General features: G+C 43.1%; 1 protein-coding gene across 1 annotated transcript in view; it reads left to right on the plus strand.

Moving 5' to 3' along the window:
* Positions 1-22,676, plus strand: part of IQCA1 (IQ motif containing with AAA domain 1) — a 112,276-nt gene extending 89,600 nt beyond the window's left edge. The window contains exons 15-19 of the mRNA XM_037396263.1: positions 756-955; positions 9,900-9,986; positions 13,997-14,174; positions 17,433-17,671; positions 22,138-22,676. Of these exons, the coding sequence (XP_037252160.1) occupies positions 756-955; positions 9,900-9,986; positions 13,997-14,174; positions 17,433-17,671; positions 22,138-22,242 (809 nt within the window). The 3' untranslated portion in view covers positions 22,243-22,676. The remainder of the gene's footprint in view (positions 1-755; positions 956-9,899; positions 9,987-13,996; positions 14,175-17,432; positions 17,672-22,137) is intronic.

Here is a 22,676-nt window from a genome sequence, read left to right on the forward strand (position 1 = left end):
TTCACTGCTCACTGAAAAACAATAACATTTAAGAGGAAAAATTACCCCAAAAAGGGAAGGGTAGGCAGAGGTTAAAGGAGAGAAAACAAAACATCTGGTAACATCTGCTTTCAAAATCACTGACAAACAGCTCCAACAGATAGTCCCATTAGTTTGTTTTCTTTAAAGATGGGGAAGCTGGAAGTTGTCATTTCAGACAGCAGGAGGAAGGCATTCTGCTAGCCTTACATGCAGCAGGAGCCTATGCCCTTGTCCAGTGGCGGAAAGTGACAGCCTGCTCCGACAACTAATGCCAAACCTGAAGCCACAGGTACATCTGTAACTGACAGCTGGGGGAGCTGACAGCTGCTGCGTGACTGAAGGCAAGCGTCCTTGTGCAGGGCACCAGGCTCAGCCGTGCACACAGCCACCAGCAGCAGTTCTACTTCGAGATGCTTAGCTCATATCAGTCCTCAAAGATTTACCAAGGAATTACCATTCTTTTAGCTCACCTAGGTGTGGAGTTGAAGTTTGCCCAGCAGAAGGTACAAATAAAGGTGGCTGAGTTTTGCTGCAGACAGGGATGTTAACTCAAACGTGCCAGGGGCATACCTCTGGTTTTACAGTATGGAACTCAAGAGCACTTGTGCCATATTAAGGAAACGATTAATTCACATATATTATTTACAGTGAAGAAAAAAGAAGGAAGAATCATTCTGTAACCTTTATAGCAGACTTAAATGAAAGCAATAATAGTGCCACATGACTTTTTACAGGTTCCCAGACAGTCCACGAGAAGGCTCCTTTGGTGAAAGCCTTATTACTAGCTGGACCCGCTGGGGTTGGAAAGAAAATGTTGGTCCATGCCATCTGCACTGAAACAGGAGCCAACCTCTTCAACTTATCTGCTTCCAACATTGCCAGGAAGTATCCAGGCAAGAGTGGCTTGCAAATGATGCTTCACAAGGTTCTCAAGGTACTGTGCTTCGTGTACTTCTCTACAAAGCTGGTTCAGTTAATCATATCTTTGGTGGAACAAATAGGGACTTGTAGTTCCTCCATACCAAGGAACATACACACTAATCGTGCGAGACCAAAGCTGCCCAAGGTCCAAAGGATGGCCAGCCTAATTTGAAACTCCCTCCCTGCTTTTGAGTTTTCAAAACCACTTGCTGACAGCCAGTGTGTGCACCACTGCAGAGGATTTAATGCCCCTTGAGAAATCACTCATAGTAGCCATATTTTTCACATTAACATTTGTGCAAGCTTTGCATTACCTTGAATGTTAAAAGCATCATAGATAAAGAAAATTCTGTTCTTTGTTTATATGCACATCAGTCAGGAATGTTTGCCACGCAGCATTTAATCAGATGCTAGGCTGGGGGTGGTCAAAAATTTCCTCTCTGGGGCTGTTCTAAAACAGCTCTCCCCTCTACTGCTCTCTGTTTACCTATCAGCAAGCTTTTCAAAAGAGGGGATCCTGGTTCAGGATTACATTAACAGAAATGTATGAGAAGTCTGGAAATTAAAGAAGGCATATGAGCTGTGAAGAACATTTCCCAAATCCTCTTCAGAAAAAAAAAAAAAAAAAAAGAAAGACTATCCTGGCAGAATTTCTTCCACATTCTAAGTCCTCAGCATTTCTGCTAAGGAAGGAAGCCGGTAAACATTTCCAGACGAAATACTCATAGAAAGAAAAAGCACACCGTGTACACTAGAAAAAGCCAAATACAATATTTTTCCAGTGCCAGAGGCCTACTAAAGGACTGAATTCAAATTGGCTTTCCCTAGGATTTATCAGATGTATGTTATTAAATCCAGTATTATAGCAGGCTTTGTGACAGGTGCCACCAACCCCAGAAAGGACTGGTTTCACCGTTAAAACTAAAGCAATCCCCAAGGACCCCACTCCTTGCTGGTCAGAGCAGCGCCTAAGGAAAAGCAACTGGTGCTGGGACCACGCACCCTTGATGCCATAACACTAACACTGGGTCTGGCACCCCCCCCCCGACACAAGCTAGTGCCGTTAGGCTGAGCTAACCCTCCCTCTCCTGCTTCCGCTCTGCACATTTCACCCTTCTGGGTTTCTCTGCCCTCATCAATTGCAAAGCACACGGCTGGCTGCAGGCACAGCACAGACCACCCTTGCCATCATTTAGACTCTGCTAGAGCACAAGGCCTTTAAAAACACAGGAGAAAGGCAGCCTTTTCACTCCTATAGAAGGTTCCAGCTGAAGATATTAAGATATTTTTTTTTGTATACATGCATCCATATAATATGTACACTAACTGGCACATACATAAAATTGTTTGCATATCTGTATACATTATATATGCAAGTATATATACATACATTAGGTAAAGTCTAAATATAGGTATAGAAAAATTTACCTTTTTCCACATCAAGACCAAACGGGAACATTAGCCAACACCTCCCCCAAAATTACAGTGAGCAGTCCAAGCTTACTTCTCTACCATAGCTGTCACAGAAGAAGCAACAACACTTGGGTGAACCTTCATGAGTTACCAGGATCGAAGTAGCTTGCAGTCAATCGCATGAAATAAGGACTGTCCAGGCACTTGCTTATCAAAAGGTGACTTGTTCCAACTGCAACAGCAGTACCGCTTCAAACTCTCCTCCTTTCACCACCGAGCAAATACCACAGAGTATCTCTAAAGGAACGTATCATCTGCATGCTCATTTCTGTGCAGACTTATATCGACATAGCACCAGCTAAGTCTTAGCATCATTCAAATCAATTATGTTCAGTTTCCATCCCTAATCCCTTCAGTTGTTTCACCTCTCCCTGCCACCTTCTGTCCCTGTGGCAGAGTCACTAATTTGTCAATCTGCTGAATACTTCGACTCAGATTCTGTAGGTTCTCAGAGCCAGGCTGGAAGCAGTCCTCCATCTACATAGGCTCTCACCTCTGCTGTTAGAATCCCTCTTTTTTTTTCGTTTCCTCGACAATGCCAAATGTGTCTGGATTTCCCTGTCTCTGGGAACTCTCAAGTCCCTGCCACAGCTGTCTGCTCCATTTGTCCTGCCATCAGTTGCTACTTCTTTACAACACCCAGCGGTCCCACACACACACCTGGGATGGAGTAACTCCATCCAACAGCACAAGGAGGTCCAAGGTGTAGCCCACCAAGTAGGCAGCAGCTTTGCAGGGGAGGACTGGGTGTTCTTAACGACAGCAAGCTGAACACAATTTAACAGGGTGTCCATAGAGCAAAAAGTCAGACAAATTCTGGCCTATATCATCAAGAGTATAGCCAACTTCTCAAAGCAATTAAGTGCCAAATAGCAGGGGATAATTAAGAGACCACAACTGCGTCCACTGTTGGGCTAGCCTGTTACAAGACAGGCACTGACAAACCAGCAGGTCCAGTGGAGAGCCGGGAAGGTAAGGGGGCTAGAGTGTGTGAGGTAAGCTGAGCAAACCCAGTTGTTCCAGCCTAAGGGAAGGCTGGAGTAAGAGGAGGTCCAACTACTGTTTTCATGGGCTTCGTGGGATAATGCAGAGAAACGAGTCAGACTTTTCCCAGACGTGCACAGCAACGGACACAAATTGCAGCAAGGGAAATTGTTTATATGTTCAGGAACAAGTTTCACAAGGAATCAAAGGGTAAGGAATCTTTTACAGCCCCGTTTGCGGGAATCTACTGTTACCCAAGCTGAAGCAAAACACAAGAGCAACACATACTGAAAAATTCCTTGACAAGAGGAAGCTGAGTATTGGTATTTGCACCCCCCAAAACAGCTTATTTTTCACCATGGTAAAAAAAAAAAGTCTGGTGTAAACATATTTGGATTATTTTAAGACTACAATATATGGTGGTACATATAGCAGACAAGCCATGAAAGCAAGTGGTATCTTGTATTCACAGCTCTCAATCTACTGAGACATAGTCCACCTTGGTAAAGCATCTTGCATGCAGGGGAAAAAGTTTGCCTCTTCTCCATAATCAGACACTTCTGTTGATTTTTTTTTTAAATTTTTTGTTTGGGGGGTTTTGGGGTTTTTTGGGTTTTTTTTTTTTTTTTTCCAAACACCAACTGTGACTGTTGTCAAGCAAGCTTTCTACTCCAGCTTTTCAGAAGTGTCTTTCTATAGAGTTAGTCAAGCAGAATACAGACCTACCACTTATAGTTTTAAGTGAATGACAGGAAGCATGACATTTCTTTTTCTTTTATCTTACAATCCATGTAACCATTGTTCAACACCAAGATTTACTAAATATGAATTAATGGTGCTCTGTGATAAAGGTGAAGTAACCTTGCACTTTTGATTATCTATCACATCTGCAAACAACAGAGTTTCTGTAATGAAAGGAAACACTGGAGAGCATAAAATGACCGTCAGGAAACTTTCGATCCATAACTACACTCAGTTGTAGTTATGGCTGCTGGCAGTTGTTTCATGGGAGACACCCTAAACAAGTGAATAGCACTGGGAAAAATGAAACCCTAATTTATTTCAGATGGAAAAGCCAAGTTCTTTTATTTTGGGGAGGAGACTTGTGAGAGACATACCAGCCCTGATCTAACGTGAGGCTTGTGTATTCCTCAAAGCAGGCATTTTACATATCATGTGGAGGAAATGACTTCTCATACCAGAACATGAAAACACCAACATTTCAATCTGCTATTCAAAGGAAATGTATGACAGATTAATACCAAATAGGAAAGCCATTGAAAGAAGCTGCAAACACCAAAAGCTCAAGTACTTGTGTTCTCCATAAAGGCACAGCAAAGCCTGCCAGGTCAGCTGCACTTTGGAATGAAAAAAAAAGAGGATCTGTCTCCAATATAGAAGCATTTCCCAGCAGTCCCCAAAACCAAACTCATCCTTCAAGCATGAACTAGAACATGCTGTAATGTTTTGTCTAAGCCACATTTTCCATGTACAGAGCCAGCCTGAACTCAGTGGAGCTCTCTGCCAGCTCGTACCAACCGATGGCTTGGCTCTCTAACATTCCCATCAAGGCACAAAACACTGATACAAGCTGTTGCACTGCAGAAAAGATGCAAAGAATGCACAGGAAAAAAACCAAACATATCCAGAAAGGATTGAGGAGAGAGGGTAGAATTCATGACTCTGCGAAGCAGAAGTGTAAAAATGCAGGTAGCTCACAGGGCTTAACTCCAAGGCAATAAAAATGACAAGCACTGGCCTTCCATTAGCAACCATAAGGCAGCCATCAAGTTAATCACTACCAGAGTGAGACAGCCCCTGTTGGGTCCTTTACCAGGGCCGCAGCAGCACACAGAAAGCACATTGTACAAAAAGCCACACGTGGGAGAATGTTATTAGTGCAACACTGACCAGGCTAAAAGGTTGGGAGAGAGGTGGCCAGGAGGAAATACCAGCAGAGGAGTCACGTACGGGTATGAACAGCTCAGTGTGCTGCTGTGCAGCCATCTGTACCGAGCAAGAGCTGCAAGCTACAGAAATATTTCAACACCTCACTGTTAGGGGACTGCTATCAGGCTGTTTGGTTACGCTGTTTAGCAAGTCAGAGGTAACCATAAAAGCATTATGCCAAAAAAGGAATAGGATGTATATAAACCCGGCGTTTAGAGACAATGTGATTTTGAAGCCTGCCAGGTTTTTTCCACCGAATCAGGTTCATGATATTCACACCCACTGCTGCACTGTCCCTTCAGAAAAGTCATTTCTCTGGCAGTCTGAAGAACCAGGTACAGCTTACCCTAGCACATTGACAGAACTCTGTGTATTTAGCATCTCCCTGCCACACAAAACTCTTCATTACAGTTGAAAGTTTGGGGAACAGTACAGACAGCCTTTCTCCCAGGCATCCCAGAGCAATAATTTTTCTCTTGGTACAGTTCAGCCTGCTAGAAGCCTAGACCTTTGAAGTGCTAAATACCATCAATGCTCAAATATACAGGGTTACTTCTGTGACAAGGCAGCTTTACCTTGTGTTCCTCTAGTGTCAAAAAATTAAATGCATCCTGTTGGAATACAGTATTTATAGTTATACATATATATAGTTTTATATCAGTTTTGTGTCTAACAAGCCAAAATACACGATCGCCGTGCCACTGGAATATTTGCCTGGTGAGGCTCCCACAGATAAGGCCTATTCAGCATCTTGCTCCTTTAGCTGCTTTGAAGCATTTCTGCAAATATAAACTACAGAGTACCGAGCAGTTTTCAGCAACAACTCAAGCTTCCAGAAAATCTTAATCTTGGGCCTTTAAAAAAAAAAAAAAAAAATCCACCAAAGCCTTTGAGTCTGGAGGAGCCTTGTGCACGTGCCCTGCAAGAATCGAGTCTCTCAAGTGCAGCAATTTAACTGTCACACTTTCCAAACTCCAGAGCCAGAGTTTAACCCAAGGCTTTCAGAAACTCTGTTTGATCTTTGATGAATGTTGACAGACAGCAGGACGAGAAGGTGGGGGTTTTTTTAATAATGATTTTCCTGAAGAGCAAATCAAGCCTCTGTGACCCATCGTTTTGCTTTACTAGCTGCAAGACGCTGGCCCAGGCTGCCCCATCCCTGGCAGTGTTCAAGGCCAGGCTGGATGGGGCTGTGAGCAGCCTGGGCTGGTGGAAGGTGGCCCTGCCCGTGGCAGGGGGGTGGAACTGGATGGTCTTGAAGGTCCTTTCCAACCTCAACTATTGCTTCTATGATCAGAGCAGTTTCCAGTGTAGGCGGCTGCTGTCTGGGTGCGGTATTAGAAGGGTTAAGGAGCCATCTGCTGGCAGCTCCAACAAATTGTTAAATGCAGCAAAGCTAATAAAATTTCAATTACAAATTAATTATGTACAGTGCATTTAATTATCCATGGATTCAAACTGTCCATGGATAATTCAAATGAAGCACTTTCACGGGGGATATACAGTCTGCTACGTATCTGCCAACAATTTAAATTAGATGCCAATGGATTCTGGGTGTCTGATCCATCTCAAAAAAAAAAGGAACCGCCAAGCCCAAACAAAGTGTGTTGAATTTGGTCATATTCATGTGTATCAACATCAGAAAAAGATATGCAGGTCACTTTATACATTTAGATGTTTGCCTCAAACCAGAAAGCAAAGTCTCTCTTTAAGAGGGAGCCAGGAGTGAGGTTATTCATTGTTATTTCCACTTACTCAGTGGGGGAAAGAATGGGGACAAAAAAAGATGAGAGGTGTGACAACAGCGAGAATTCTTCCTTAAGAGTTAAAATGAAAGTATAGTCCAATTTAAAACTTAAGGCTGCATTTCAGAGGGCTGCTAACCACAGCAGTCATCTCCGAGCCAAACGGGGAAGATCTGCACCTCCCCGACTGCGGCGGCCCCACTGAAAGGACAACATGGCTCGCTTTGAAGTACACAAGCAGAGTTCAACCATTGCCAACAGCTTTTACAGCCTCTGTAACCTCCCCCACCCTTATTCCCCTGTCACATCACACCACGGCATCAGACACAGGTATGGAGAACACATTGCAGAACAGCTACGCAGCTCCCCAGACATCACACAGCTGCACTACGTGCACAGAGCAAAAATACCAGGAGGAGACTGCTCTCCTTGGGAAGCAAAGGCACAGCACCTCTTTACATTAACATTAGCACGCGCATTAGAGGATGTCAGCAGCCGAGACATTAACAGGGTCATAAACACAAGCAAAGTGGGGAGAAAGCACCACAATAACAGCAGATTGCACAGTGATAGAGCCTACTGGGGGGTAACATGTGTGCACAGTCTGTAAACTTGAGCAGAGAGCATGCCACCAGCCCAAACTTCACTGGGGAAGGGGAGGAAATGCAGGCTTCAAGGGAAACCATCTCCCACTGCCTCATCTCCCTCCTGATAGCCTCTCCAGGCACACAGAGCAGGAGCAAAAAAGAAAAAATGGTTCTTATGTTTCAGAAGGTAAAGGCACCATCAGAAAGCCCCAGCCAATAACCCATTCGTTAGCAGTGCCGAGTTCTGTAAGGCTCTCCGAGTCAGAGCTTCCACACGGCATAGTAGATTGTGACAGGTGCATGAAATGCAAATGCAGTTCTTTAACAAGCTGTAGGTTTTTTAGCAACATAAACTAGACCTATGTTTTTCTTAAAGTCTTAATTTTACAAAGAACGTCAGTTATCCCATCTCTGCTATGTGACCATGCTACCACATTACACTTCTTTCACTATTTGCCTCCAAGCCTGTTTACAAGCATCGAAGAGCTTACTGAATTCACCTGCAAGTGCAAATCACTAGGCCTGACTTGCATTTTCTGCAGGTGCCCGAGCCCTTGGCTAGCACATTACTCAGCAGAAAATGCCAGAGTTCGAGGCTGCTGCACAGCTCAGTCCAATGAAAGCCCCAAGCTTACCCTCTCTAACATACCTTGCAGAGCACGTGCAGGCTTAGGAATATGCCAAACATACCTATGAACACAGATAAATAGGAGGATAGATTTAAAAAAGCATCTGGTCTTATAATGGCAGAAGTTATTGCTGTACAATTTTAATCTGTTCTTTCATTCCACGTTATGTACTCAATACACTGCTGGACTCAAGTTCCCCTTAAGTTGTATGTGCAGATAAACATTCACATAACTGCTAGGTCCACACATCAGTTTCTACAGAACTTATGCATTCTCTTTCACAATATGTTTTTATTTTTTCAGTCTTAATTATTCACCCTAAATATTCGAGTCCCTGCCTTCCAAAGGGAAAAAGCTCTCTGCTTTCTTCAATGAAACTGTTCTGAACTTGGAGGTACCACTTGACATATTATAGGACTGACGAGTTACCACAAATAAAGCGTCACATGCCAAAGATGGCATTGTTTCCACTTCACCCCATCAGCAGCAGAGCAAACGAGTGTAACAGCCGCCATCTACTATTCTTTTCCCCTATATTCAATCCATTTTTACTGTACAGACACACACACTTAGTGCTTTTGAAACGTGTCCATTAAAATGAACTGCAGCGCTTTGAAGAAAGATGTTCATGACTTAATTATTCCTGCACTGGCTGTCAATCAGACACTGGGCTTGTGATATATAGAACCTATCGATTTTATAAGCTTCCTTTCCGGAAGCTGCAGTTTCAACTTGGGGGAAAAAAACCAAACAGGACAGAAGAACGCCGTCTCTCCCTCTCGTTACCCATTGACTCCTCGAGCCATCACTTTTGTTGCTGAGCAAACTAGCACGGCTCCAAGAGCCACTGGAAAGTGATCAAAATTTGGCAGCGGAATGTCTAAACCACTGGCGTTTCTATAGCAATAGGGAGAGCGCAAGATGTGAAAAAGCCTGTAGCATTGCTGCCATCCTGCTGTGAACCTGAGGTATAGTGCCTCTGACTTTGGAGCCGGAAAGCCCATTTGTACAGTCACACACACACCCACCCCTCTTCAAATTAACAGGTTCTGTTTTAATTCTTGGGCTAACTGCAAATTAAATGCTATTTTGCAAGCCTGAATGCATATCAGCCTGTTTTGCTTCACCATTAGCACCCTCACTTCTCATGCACCAGCCGTGTCTTGCCTGTCTCCCCATCTGTGTCGCCCTCAGAAAAACCAGCGAGGGATCCCACAGGCAAGGGCAGCCAGTCCCAAGCTGCCGGTGGTCTGTCCATTGCCACAGAGCTCCAAGTCCAGGCTTCCTTCTGCAGAACTGCCGCTGAATTAGGGTTGAGAAAGGAAAGATAAGCATAGCAGTCAAAACGATCCCATTTGGGTTGGGTTCTTAACGTTAGATTGCTGACTAGAAACAGTTTGATTTGCCAAGGCTGCTGAAAAAAGCCAGTGCTATCTACGAGTGCTGAACAGTTCTGGGGAAAAAAAAAAGCAGCCAGGCTAATTTTAAATGCTGAAATGTGGATTCAAAAGCATAATTACAGGCTCCCAGGTATGAAATTATAGCCATTTTAATCAACTACTTGCCTTCTCTCCTCCATTTTCTCTTAGGTGGCTAAGCAATTGCAGCCTTCAGTTGTGTGGATTGGAGACACAGAAAAAATATTTTCTAAAGCAGTGCCGAAGGCTGAAGAAGAGGTGAGTAGCTTCTCTTTTTATTTCCATGCGGGTAATTTCTCCTGTTGCATTACAACAGACACAAAGGAACAAGTGTATTTCTTAGCTTAGCACATACCAGTATGACCAGACCTGCCAAAGCTTGCTTGATAATAGCTTGTCTCACTAACATTTTTTTCTTTTAAGGGAGTCTTGTGACTTCTTAAGAGCCCCCAAGAGCTCACGTTTCTCTCCTACACCTATACTTGCTTTATTTAAAAATAGTCCAGTCACTGCTCATCAGTGCACTGAAAAGTAGAAGAGAAAAAAGGAGAATTTCAAAATAGGAGACAAGAAACTAAAAGTTAAGATGAGCTTAAATTGTTCAGCTCTATTAATTTGAGAAATTGGATGGAGCCAAAGTGAACAATAAAGTAACAAGGATAAATTTCCACTGTGAAAACAAAGAGCCTATGTTAAATAGTTATGTTTACTGATTATTTTCTTTGGGCTCCCAGGAGCCCTATTGCCATTGCTTCCATTCCTGCCTCTCTCATGTAGCTTCCCTACTAGAAAGAAAATTAAAACACTGCCCAACAGACACAGAAACTCAACCGCTGCAGCAGAGCAGAGCTCACCCGAAATCCTGATTAGATTCATGTTGCTTGCAAAATGTTTTACTTTTAGAGCTCCATGTGAAAAAGTAAACCTTTTTTCTTAAGGCAAGTCCTGTGCATTTAGACTGTGGGGTGGCCACAAGCCTGTGTTTTGGAAGGTTCAGGAAACATCACCTTGGAAGAGGCTGTTACCTCTGCGAGGGCAGTGTGAGCTCATGGGTGTGCAGTGACTGGTGAGCTCCAGTAGCCTCCACACCAACAGGGAACCTTTCTCTTGGGCTCAAACCTTGACAGCGAGTGCAGATTGGGATTAAAATTAAGACTAGGGGCCAAAGACTGCCTGGAGTACTGACAATCTTTGCTTTGATGACCACCAGTGTGGAAAAAATTCTTATCCTTCCCACAGCAAAGTCAGAGCTATCAGCTCTGCCCCCATTATTGCATCCCAAGACCTGCAGGTATTAACAAAAGGTCTCGTGTTCTTGGTGGGAGCGGATGGCCCCAGGCTTGACATCACACACATCCAAGATAGTTCACAGCATAGCCAGTATTTTGAGCCAGAGAGCATGAAACAGGCAGGACAGGCAGTGGTAACTGGAAGCAGTCTGGGGAGCCTTTCTTGGGAGCACTAGAATTTTGGAGATGAGCTACGCTCAGAAGCAAGGGGAAATCACTCTGCTCATCCCAATGCAACATTTCCAGCACTGTAACTGAGAACCTGGTGCAAAATAAGCCTTAACTTCTTCAAATACCCACTAGAAAAGTAGTCTTTCTCCAGTCCTCCCCAAAGGATGCAAAGCAGTCAAATAGCAAATACATTGTGGTATAAACCTAGTTGCCAAGGACGACGCATGAGCAGTTCAGCTCCTCCTCGTTAAAGAAGTCGAGGTCACCTTCACCATTCACTCTGCTTCTCTCCAGCCCAAGTCCACACGATGGCCGAAATCCTAGGCTGCCTCTTCAGCAGCCCTTCTTGCTACTGGCACATTTCTTTCCAAGTGGAAGAGATTATTAGCTTTCAGGACACATCCCTGAAATGCGCACACTATGGACACACATTAGTTTCACAAGCATAACAGGAGCTGCTACATGTAAATGCCAGTCTGGTTTAGTAGGCTTACCATGAGTGGAGTGTTTAGGTCGTCTCTGATACTAGTTCAGTCATTTAAAATTTTGAAATTAAGATTCCTACAAGCTGAGCAACGAACACTTGTTGGAACCAACAAGTGGATCAGTGGGAATCCATGAATATAATTTGTCACTCAAAAAAAAAAATGTTCTAAATGCTAGGGATAAATTAGGACTTACTTTCACAAGTAAAAGGTGAAACAATTGTTTTAACAGCTCTCTGCATCTCCTGATAGTTTTTCCAGCAAAAAACATACCACAGGCCCAGAAAACACCATGTCTCACCTGAAGCAATTATATCTTCTATCAGTCATTTCAGTGAGATGGGATTCCTCTACATTCCCCCAAACCTAAAATAATTTGATAGTTCTCACTTTTCTAGCAGTATTGAAGTCTCAAAACATTGGAGAACATTTATACTTCCTTCCAACATACATGAAGAGAAGGAAAGCATGAAGCCTATGAGAAGCAACAGATACATAAATCACAGAGTAATTCAGCCAGCATAAAATGTTAAAGTAAATCCATATCTCTGTCATTGCTGTGATCAGATCTCCCTGGCAGAGCAAAGGTGGCAAGATTGGCTAAACCTTTCAAAGCAGCTATGTAACAGCGACTTGTTTAATCATCAGAGAAGCAAAGCTCATTACCAAAAGCTTCCCAGCAACGGAATAGCAAAGTTTGGATAAGAGCTTGTCATTTGAGGTTGTGCCCTCAGACTGCAGCGTTTGGGCGTTGACAGAGCAATATCCTTTCTTTCTGAGCAAGAAAAAAGCCAAGGCTTCTCCTTTGTTCCAGGGTGTACCTACTATACTCACAAGGCACATTCTTTGGGAGCAAGTACAGGCATCCTGCTCTCCTGGGAGCATTGGGTGCATCGGCACAACAAGGAGGAGATGAAAAGATGGCAGCTGGCATTGTGTCATGGCCATAGAAATAGTTCATACAAGAGCAACAAAATGAGCTGGGGTTATCATCCTGGCAGGCAACATGCCCATGCTCCAAAGTGGGACCTATGCCCTAATGCTAAGACATGCTCAGCTCATTATCATTAAGCAACTGGCAAACTTAGGAAGATGCATAGTATGACCATGAGAAGAATAAGAAAGCAAACATATCACAATTAAGACAAGTTCAGCTAGAAGAATAACTGTGTGACTCTACCCAGAGACTTTAGGGATTTCTTATCGATTTCCCAATTTTCCCTCCTCTGTAGCTTTCCCTCCAAAAAGCAGAGCTTTGTCGCCTTTCTGCCAGCTGCCTGCTACTGCAGACAACAGAGATTGGATCACAAAGATTGTACCTGCAATGTAGATTCACAGGTGTTTATAATAATAAACCTTTTTAGCTGAGAAGGTCTGTGGGGCAGTTTCTTTTTTATTGACATTAAGGAAAGCCAATCTGAAATCAAAGCTCAAGTTTCAGGGAGCTGCTTACTGTGTAGTAAAAAAAATAAATCACGAGTTGATCTGGAGAGTAAAGTTTTCAAGTGAGTGGGTGTCAGCGACTTGAACGTTAAGCTTCAATCATTTCTGAAAAGAGGCTTTCAAGTCGGACTTCTCCAATATGCTGTCCTAACCTAGCTGTTCACTTGCAGCTTTATTAACAGTAGAGTGACACTACAGCAATTTGATTAAGCTTCTCCAACCAATATTCACTTGAACATTATCAAATATAGCTATACAATAACAGGCTTTGCTCAATACTCATCCGTTTTGTAACTAGTGGTTGTTAAAAGTCAAATGGTAAATCACTGCAAAGAAGTGAACCTTGAGTTCAAAGAGCTTGCGTTCTCAGGTTAAAGCCTCAACAAGCTAGAAATCATAGCAAAAATTAGGGAGTATATGTTTCACATTTACACATTCACATGGGTAGGAGTTGGTAGACCATAACCTCCAAGAGCTGGGAGGATTCCAGACCAGGTTACATACCCTGGCAATTTTTCTGTCTGTTAAGGTTCATCAGGTGCACAGGTCCAAGCAATATTTCTCCTTGAACTGGAAATCGGGATTTCCTTCTTTACATGAGTTGTTTCCTTCCTGCTTTTCAATAACAGTACCAGCAAATTCAATATAGAAAGGCAGTAGCACAAACCCACAAATAGATAAGCAGAAATTGAGTGTTTGCCTGACTTTCAGAAGACAGAGGCATTCTACTTGGGATGAGCATACTAAATGCAACTAGACTACTAAAAAAAAGCACAAAAACCTGTTGTATATAGCACATCTACAACTTCACCTCGTTAACTCTAAACTGTCAGCATCAGTAACAACTCTTTCCTCTTGTATTTACATGTACACCCTGAAGATGAACCTGAAACACCTGGAAAAGATCCTCCCCAAATTCCTTAAGGCTTTGAAAGCGCAGGACAGAGTGCTGCTGGTGGGAACTACCAACCGTCCCTTCGATGCTAATCTTAAACCTTTCTGCAAAGTTTACCAAAAAATCATTCTTATTCCTAGGCCTGACTACGCTTCAAGATTTGGCAAGTATTTAAATCATCCTGTTGATTCCTACTGTTTAAAATCCATGCTTATTGTCTGGTTATCCTCAGAACTGACTTTAAATTCACACCCCGGGTACATCTCAGTTCCTGAAAGTGTAGGCAGTACAGGTACAGGCTACCCCAGAGAGCAAACAATAAAAGTGGAAGTTGGGAGAAGAGTTTAAAATACTGTTTGGCAGTTACTAATTTTTCATTAGTTTAGTGCACAGCAAGTTCAGCCCAAGCTGGTTTTTCCCCTGTTTGAAGGGTAAGACCCTATTTCAGTGCAAATTTTCTAATCCAAGCTTTTAGGTTTGGTGATGGGTTTTTGTTCGGTTTTTTCGGGTTTGTTTTGTTGGGTTTTTTTTGTTTGGTTGGTTTGTTTTCACACAGGGATTCTAAGTTTCTGTTATTCCTATCCAGTTTCCGTACTCTAAACAATATACTTCAAAGTCCCTCCATAAACAGAACTGTGTCTGGAGGACTGAGTTTTGTCACTAGCAAATTCCATTTTTGTACCTACAGATCATTAGGGAAATCTTAAAGGCATCCACAATTTTGCAAGCCTAGTCTATCAAATGTCTGCAGTGACAGACAGGCTCTCCCAAAGCCCGACAAGTTCCCCGAGTACCCCATACATTGGGATTTAAAGCTTGTCGGGAAAACAGTGTATCTTATTAGACCAATTTACATGGCTAGAAAGAGACAAACTTCCAGGAATACAAGTTTGTTTTCAGATTTGAATCATCTTGAAGCCTGCAATAGCTCAGCATTGGCTAGGAAGAAACACTCCAAATTAAGCTTAATAATGGGAATCAATTACTACAAGAAAAATGGAAGTTTGTCCGCATCCTTCAGAAGTGGCTGGTAGAAGGGCTTTTGTTCCCAGAAATACATAATTTTTTCCTGTGGTTTAATCATGGATACGTGGTTGAACAGTTTTCTGGGCACTAAGGGGTCTCGACGTGGTGACTCACAAGCAGAAGGGCTGTTTAGGTCCAGTCTAAAGATAATATTGAAAAAAGGTTTGAGGCTATTCAGAATGTCACCAAACACTTCAGCTTAGGACTCTCAATGGTGCACTCCTACCAGCAGCTCCTAGCATAGAAATCCCTGTTGATCACCACATCAAAGACAACAGACTCCCTTCATGCCACTGATTTCTGATAGATCACATCCCAGAATACAGTAGTAAAGGAAACCACATTCAGTTCAGGGACCTGGCTACACAGTTGTACCCCGACTACAATATCTCTCCACATAGTCACCTTCTCACAGTACAGTCGCATGACTTCACAAAAGTCCAGTTTCTTAACTGCCTTTCACAGAGGCAGCCAAGGTACTGAGATGATGCACGTTTGGGCAAGCTCAGGACAGGTTTTGACTGTCTAGCACATTATAAATCTCTCCCAAGTTCAATAATTTTCATAGCGTGGATGGGAAACGGTCTCTAAGCAAGCTAACATGTGTTTCATGTTACGTTACAGCTCTGATAAATTGCTAACAGATAAGGGACATGAATAAGACCTAGAGAAAGGAGGTGATAGCAGCTGAATTTAGCTGTGTTCACTTCTGGAGATTGAGCTGTCACATTCTGGGATTCTCACCACTAATTTGGAGTCCAAAAGGGCCAGCTGAAGGGATTTCAACTGCAAACTTAAGAATGCCCCAAAAAGTTAACTCTTGACATTTTAAAGCAGATTAAACTTGCAATTTTACTTCTTTGACATTGTCCCATTTAAGACCCTGCCTGGCTTGTTCTTTAGCTCCAGCCTTCCCTGAAGTTCAATGGAAATATGATCTTTACCACAGAGAGCCCTCACCTTCCAATGCCTGACACCCAGTCCGAGAACTAGAGAAACTTGTTTTGACAGGAAAGCCATAACAGAACAAACACTCACAGCCACAGTGCACGTTACCTGTCTGCTACAACCCTCTCTCATTACAAACCAGAATATTCCAATCTATGCACAATGGAAATAGTAAACACACAATGGAAATCATTAAACTTGAAGATTCACGATCCTATACTGGTTTCTTGCTATTAATCACCCAGCAAGTCGGTAACTTGTATTACACACAGGTCCTGCCTGCACCAGAAGCTGCGGCACACAGTCTATGGCTGCACAGAAGCAGTGCTCACTGTTGTGTGCATCAATTCCTCTTTTATGAATTAGTGATTCAGCCAATAATTATCGAGCATAGATATAATTCAAGTGGAAGACCGCAATTTGCCCGAGTGAAAAATGTAATACAAAGTTGTCAATAGTTATGGGCATGAGTCCATAGTATTGACGCGGCAGTCGAAGGAAGGATGGGGCAGGTTTGCTCCATTACACAGCTGCCCCAACATCCAGTACCGTTAACTCCCCAACCACATTTTCATACTGCATATGAGCATTCAAACACACAACACCCAAATCACAAGTTGTCTGTCTCATTCACAAACCTTTTTAATCTCTATACATAATACTTGTTGTTTTTCCCAAGTGTTTTTATATAAGACTTTAAAGGAAAGCATGGTGAGATTGCATGAAAGTTTTAATAAGTTTCTCTGAGACAGACCATTACTTTATATAGGATAAAACAAAAGATGTTATTACTCCTATAAATTTATCTTTGGAAGCAAAATCTCAGGCACTTCACAAACAATTAAGTAAACCTTCATATCACAGAGGTTCACAGCTAAAAGATACAAACAGATTCACCATTCAAATAAGCAGCAAAGTGCCAATCACAGAAATTTATACCTGGCCTTTGCAACACATGCCTGCAGAGCTGGAAGCCAAAGGCTTCCAAACCAAGGATCGAGTCCCCATAGCAGCCCTCAGCCCAGCAGGAGTCACTGGTGACCAGGGTCATGGAGATAAAAGCAGGCTGTTAATATAGGTGCGTAAGTCTACACACCCAGACTGGAACATGCTGGACAGGTTCTCTTTCTGTGCGTACTTAAGCACATTTAAGTAGTTCTTTCCATTTTTACACACCTATCCACCTCACATTATGTGGCCTTAATGACTTTCGGAAAAGTACTGACTGATAGCCAACAAACGATCACTAATGGTTCGAAAACAGATGTGCCTGAAGGCCTCTATGCTACAAATCTGTGGATGAAAGAAACAGCAAACATGAAAAATGTGAATCCTGGCTTTTCTGACTGATATCCCTTATTTTCCTGTTTCAGAATGCAAAAATATTTCTCCTGCTTTCCTTAACGCATGTCTTTGCCATTCTCTTTTTCTGGATCCTGATGAACAGTGCTATGGAAGCACATTATTCTGCAGAACGGTGGAGTGATCACCAGCTCGCTGAACATAAGCTGCCTAGCAAAAGTGTCTGATGGTTTCACCCCGGGACACATCATCCAGGCAGTACAAGCTGTCCTGAGCGAGCTACGCCTTCTGCAGATGACCAGGAAGCCACTGACGACTGCCGAGTTCGTGACTTCTCTGGCCAGGCAGGATCCAGTGTACATAGAGGAGGAAGAAACATTTAAGGTGACATTAAGAGCTATGTTAACCAGCTGTCTTTCATCATCCCCTGCCACATCCTTGTCCGGGCACATTTGATCTAGAGACCCGCTAATTCTGCTGATGGGTTGGCACATCACTATTTGAATGATGATGTATGGCTGAACAGCACCAAACACCCACCTCTTCCCATTTTGGGATGTTTGGCAGCCCGGGCTGCTGGGCAGCTGGACGTGCCAGGCAAACTGTCATTACTACAGGCAGCAGCTCCACACGGGCAGCACACCTGGCACACAGCTTTGCTGAACCTACTGCCCTCACCCTGCTCCTGCTGAACAGAGTGGCTTTCACATGCGTGGATAAATCATGCAAGTGTCATTAGTACAATGCATCGTTTGTTTGGGGGTTTTTTTGAGCTGATGTGTTCAGCCCGCCTGGCTATGTTGAGAACACAAAAAACCTGGACATGCAGGTGTTCCACATAGGGCTCAATTTCTAAAGTCCTTATTTTAAATCATTTCAAACAAGAATTTTCTTCTAAGAGTTTTGATTTAAAATACTGGTTTAAAATAAGAATTAGTTTCTGCCTCAAGCTCCCTCCCTCTCCCCACCCTCAGGGCTGTAAAATCCTGAAGGCAAAACCTGGCACATTGCACATACCTCAAATGCACATGGATCACCCTGCAAACAACTACTTTTTCCAGATGTAGCTCAGTAATAATTAGCCTTTGTTTCCCTAGACTAGGATTATCTTTATGTAGCAGTTAATTCTGCTTTCACTGTATCACTTAGGTTTCCTATTGATGGGAACAGTTTATCAGGCTTAAGTATAGGTCTACAATGTATTTACTGTAGTGACTTCACTGTAGCCTAGGGACGGCTGAACCGGACTTGAACTAGCTAGTCAAGCACAACACTGCAACTTAGCAACACTGACACTCCAGAAAAATGGTGCAACACTTGACCGAGGCACTCCAAGCCTACTAAACACTAGTGAAAGCCTTGGCCACAGAACAGAAAACCCTGTTGTGTACCAAGATGCTGCAGGCAGCCCACACCTGGGGCTCCAGATGGGATAGGGCTTCTGTACTGAAGCCAAGAGACCCCAAAAAGCACTTTCTCAGTCCTATCCCCACCCCAGCTTCTACCCAGACCCACTTTTAAACCATCCAGTTGTCCTGGCTGAAAGGTTTCCTTCTCCTTCTGCTCTTTGAATCCCCTCTGGCTCTGAATCCCCACAGCACCTCACAAAATAAACAGGATGCAGTTTCTAACAACTTTGTCCAAGTCTTCTTCCACTGCTAACCTAATGATAGTGCATATTTCTCCCAGCCCTGTTGAACACTTTCCAATTTCCATCTAGAGCCATTTGGCTCACTCAACGCAGGCAGCATTTGTGATATTTGGCAAATTACTCTTTTTATCCTCATGCTTCCTATCTAAACCAGTATCTTTCCTCAGGGAAAGGCTAATGGTTCAGTGTTGCAGCAAAGAAAAAAACAACCTATCATTCCCAGCTCCAAGTAGTAATCCATTTGTACCCTGAAACATGAGAGCTAGTATTTAGTGCAAGTTTTACTTGAAAATATTATTCTGCTTGCTATGAATGTGCCTGTTTTGTACAGCACGAAGCGTGCAGGCAGCGCTTCATTTTGAACACTGCTAAAATGATACTGTCCTCGGCGTCCCGCAGCAATCATTTCTTTGCATTAATTACAGCCCTTAAAGTATTTCCTTTTATCCGTTTTAAATTTTTTTCCCTTAAATGTCATGGAACCTTGCCCCAGCACCTGTAATACGGCACAGGGGAAGAGGATTGTCAAAATGGCCTCATGCATTAATTAAACTCCAGTGTCTTCATCTCGTCTCGCACAGAAGTCTCCCCTTCCTGAGCCTCTAATCATTGCCACCGTTGGACCTTTTCTGTTGCTTTGCTTTGTCCTTTTTGAAGTGGGGCGGCTAAAACGCAGCATTCAAAGTGAATATTAGCGCTGTGATGAATCTTTGATTTCTATTCACTGGAAACATGAATCTCCCTGTTTGACATTTATATTCTGCCAGTGTTCCAAAATGAATATAAATAATGCAAAATTTGTAATAATGTGATTTCTTCATCCAATTTACTCAAATTTCTGCCCCAATTATACATCCTCATTTTTGAAATTACAAATTATTGCACCAGTGTGATTGATACAAATCCTTGCACAAAAATAACAGTAATCCTAGAGGAGCAAAGGACTGCAGTCCAGCTAGCACACCAAGTTCTGCCTGGCAGTGACTGGTACAAAATACTTACATGCAAGAAAACCCCTACTACAGGCTATGGACATCCATTGCTTCCTCCAACAAGCAACCATCATAACTTTGATCCATCGCTCACTATCAGGAACATCCCCAGTTCAGATGCTAGTGCGCTAACGATAAATCTACTTGTAGCCGTAACTGAGGAGCTGGCTTCATTAATCACACATCGCAGTTCCACTAGCTAACGAGGCAAAAGCAGCCATTACTGCAAGCCAACAGGCAGGTTAATTTTGTGCATTGAAATATATGCATGAAGAAACAGGAGGAGAACAAGAGGGGACATCACAAGTCAATCAGCTCCTCCCGCCACATGCAGCGGAGTCCTTTTATCAGTGACTCTGAGCAGGCAGTGGGATGACCTCCACAGCCCGCCCCCACCAAACAGTGCTTTACACCCCACCAACCTCCCAGAAAGCTGTTGGCAGGGGTTTGTTGTTCTTTTCACCTCCCACTTAAGGTCTGGGGAACATTATACCCAGGACAACAAACCTGGAGGAGGAGACCGCAGGGAGAAAAATAGGATTTCCATGGCCTCATGGTCTGTGGCTCATGGAAGGCTAGAGACATCGCTTGGTTGCTAGTTACTGCTGGGGAAGTCAAGACCTCCCCAAGTCAATAGTCACAACCACCACCTTGTCTTTCTTATCCCCCTCACGTGAAGGGCCAGAAGCAGCCATCTCCAGACCTCTCCCTGCCCCATCCCATCCCATTTGGGACTGTTCTCCCCGACACAGGAATAGTTTGGCCCAAGACAGCAAAATTCAATTGCCCAGGCCACTGCACCGAGAGCCTCCCAAACACCTCCCATGTCACCATCCAGATGTGGATCCGCGAGAGGCTGCATGATGTTTTAATCAGTGGAGTCAGGGTTCTTGGATGGGGAGTGCTCAGCTCAGTCAGGCAATTAGAGCAGAGATCACTGTGTTGGGGCTGCCCAGAAGCCAGCTGGACATTTGACAGCTGTCAGACTTCATTTACCTGCTGACAGTATTTAATCTGTAAGACAAGAGAACCAAATAGGGTGCCTGTCATCAGCCCCTTTCTGCAACCCAGAAGCAGCCTGTAAGAAGCATGACACCAAGGAGGACCATTGGGTGCCAGGAGAGGAATGTGAAGGCGTTTTCTCCCCTATACACTTCCAATACCTCTTCTCCCAACTAGTTCTCTTGCTGCTGCCTGTCTGCAACACATACTGGGAAACTGGACGAGGCAGATTCCTAGAGGCAGCCCTTCCAGGCTCAGGCTGCAAGCAGCGTTTTGGGTGGATCACATGGCAACAGCAGACCTTCACGGGATGCTGCATTGGTAGGAAGGTTAAAGACGACAGGGGCCCCATCAAAGGGCAGATGAGACACAGCTGGGGCATGAAATAGTGGTCTGTAGCCAGAGGAAAGACATTCATTCCTGGGTCAGCGCATGGATGAATATGGTCAAGGCGGCAGGCATTTTACCAGCCATGTAGCATTTTATTCTCTGATGTAGGCAGGACTTTGTTAATAAAGGTTCCTGTACGTACAGCTTGGGAAAGACTAATTCCTACATAACTACTAACTTTAAGGCACTGCCTTCTTCACTTTACATTATTTTCACATGGCCTAGAACTGCCTTGTTGACATTACAGTCCAGGAGCTTGGCAGGTTTGCAGAGCAACTATACCAAAATCATTTACAAGTCACAGGACTGTGAACAGGCATCTGAAAGCAATAAACAGGTTTTTAATGTTCAGGGTTTGTTTTGCTTCTTAAGCTCTCTCATTGAAATAAAAACTGTCTGGATTGATTTGCAGAGCCATGAGAAGTAGATGCTTTGTCTATTGCCAAGTTTCAGACCACAGGGAGTTTTGACAAGAGCTATATACCCTGGAAATAGGGTTGATCATAGAAGTTCTAACGTTTCCATAACTATAGCAACACAAATGGCCCAGTTAAGAATCCCTGTTAATGAGACACAGTTCAAGCAAGCAATTGCTACACTTCTTGTTATAATAATGTACTCAAGAGATCTGAGGATTTCATTTCTCCTTCTCCACAAGCCAGTCAGGATTTTAAGAGATTTGGAGGGGTTTTGTTGTTGGTTTTTTGTTGTTGTTGGTTTGGTTTTTAAGGAATGCTCCATTGTACTAGTAAAAAGTTTAAGGTTTTTTTTCTTTAAGTTTTAATAAAACGTACATATCCTTTTTGATTCTCCAGGCTTGGTATGCCAAGACACCACTGGGTAAAGCACGAATCAGAGCACTTGCAGACAAGGAGAAAGTACCAAAAGGAAAAACAAATAAAGGAAAAGGAAAAAAGTAACTTGCTCAAGAATTTTGCATCTGGCAATACCAGTCACAGCTCTACTTTACTGAAGAGGGGAAGACATCAGGAAAGCAGACACATCAGAATAACACACCCCAAGTTTAAGTATTCCAGGAAAGAGAATTCCTTTCTGAATGAATTTTTAAAAAGTAAAAAAAAAAAACAATCAGATGAGACATCAATGTGACATGTAGCTCTCACAGGATAAAGAGTTAACGACCACTGACTTGCTCAAGTATTATTTATTCGAAGAGATTTTAGGGGGCAGAAGGGTTCATTACTCGGGACTGTAACATGCCATCAACTTTTAGGCTATACTCATTTATTTCAGCAAGTAACTCTCCTTAAAAATTGATGTCACATTAATGTCTTTCATTACTTTAATATCCTATATGCTTTATAAAACTAACTGCTTTATATATCTGTAGGTC

Source organism: Falco rusticolus, chromosome 8 (genome assembly GCF_015220075.1).
Source record: "Falco rusticolus isolate bFalRus1 chromosome 8, bFalRus1.pri, whole genome shotgun sequence".
NCBI lineage: Eukaryota > Metazoa > Chordata > Aves > Falconiformes > Falconidae > Falco > Falco rusticolus.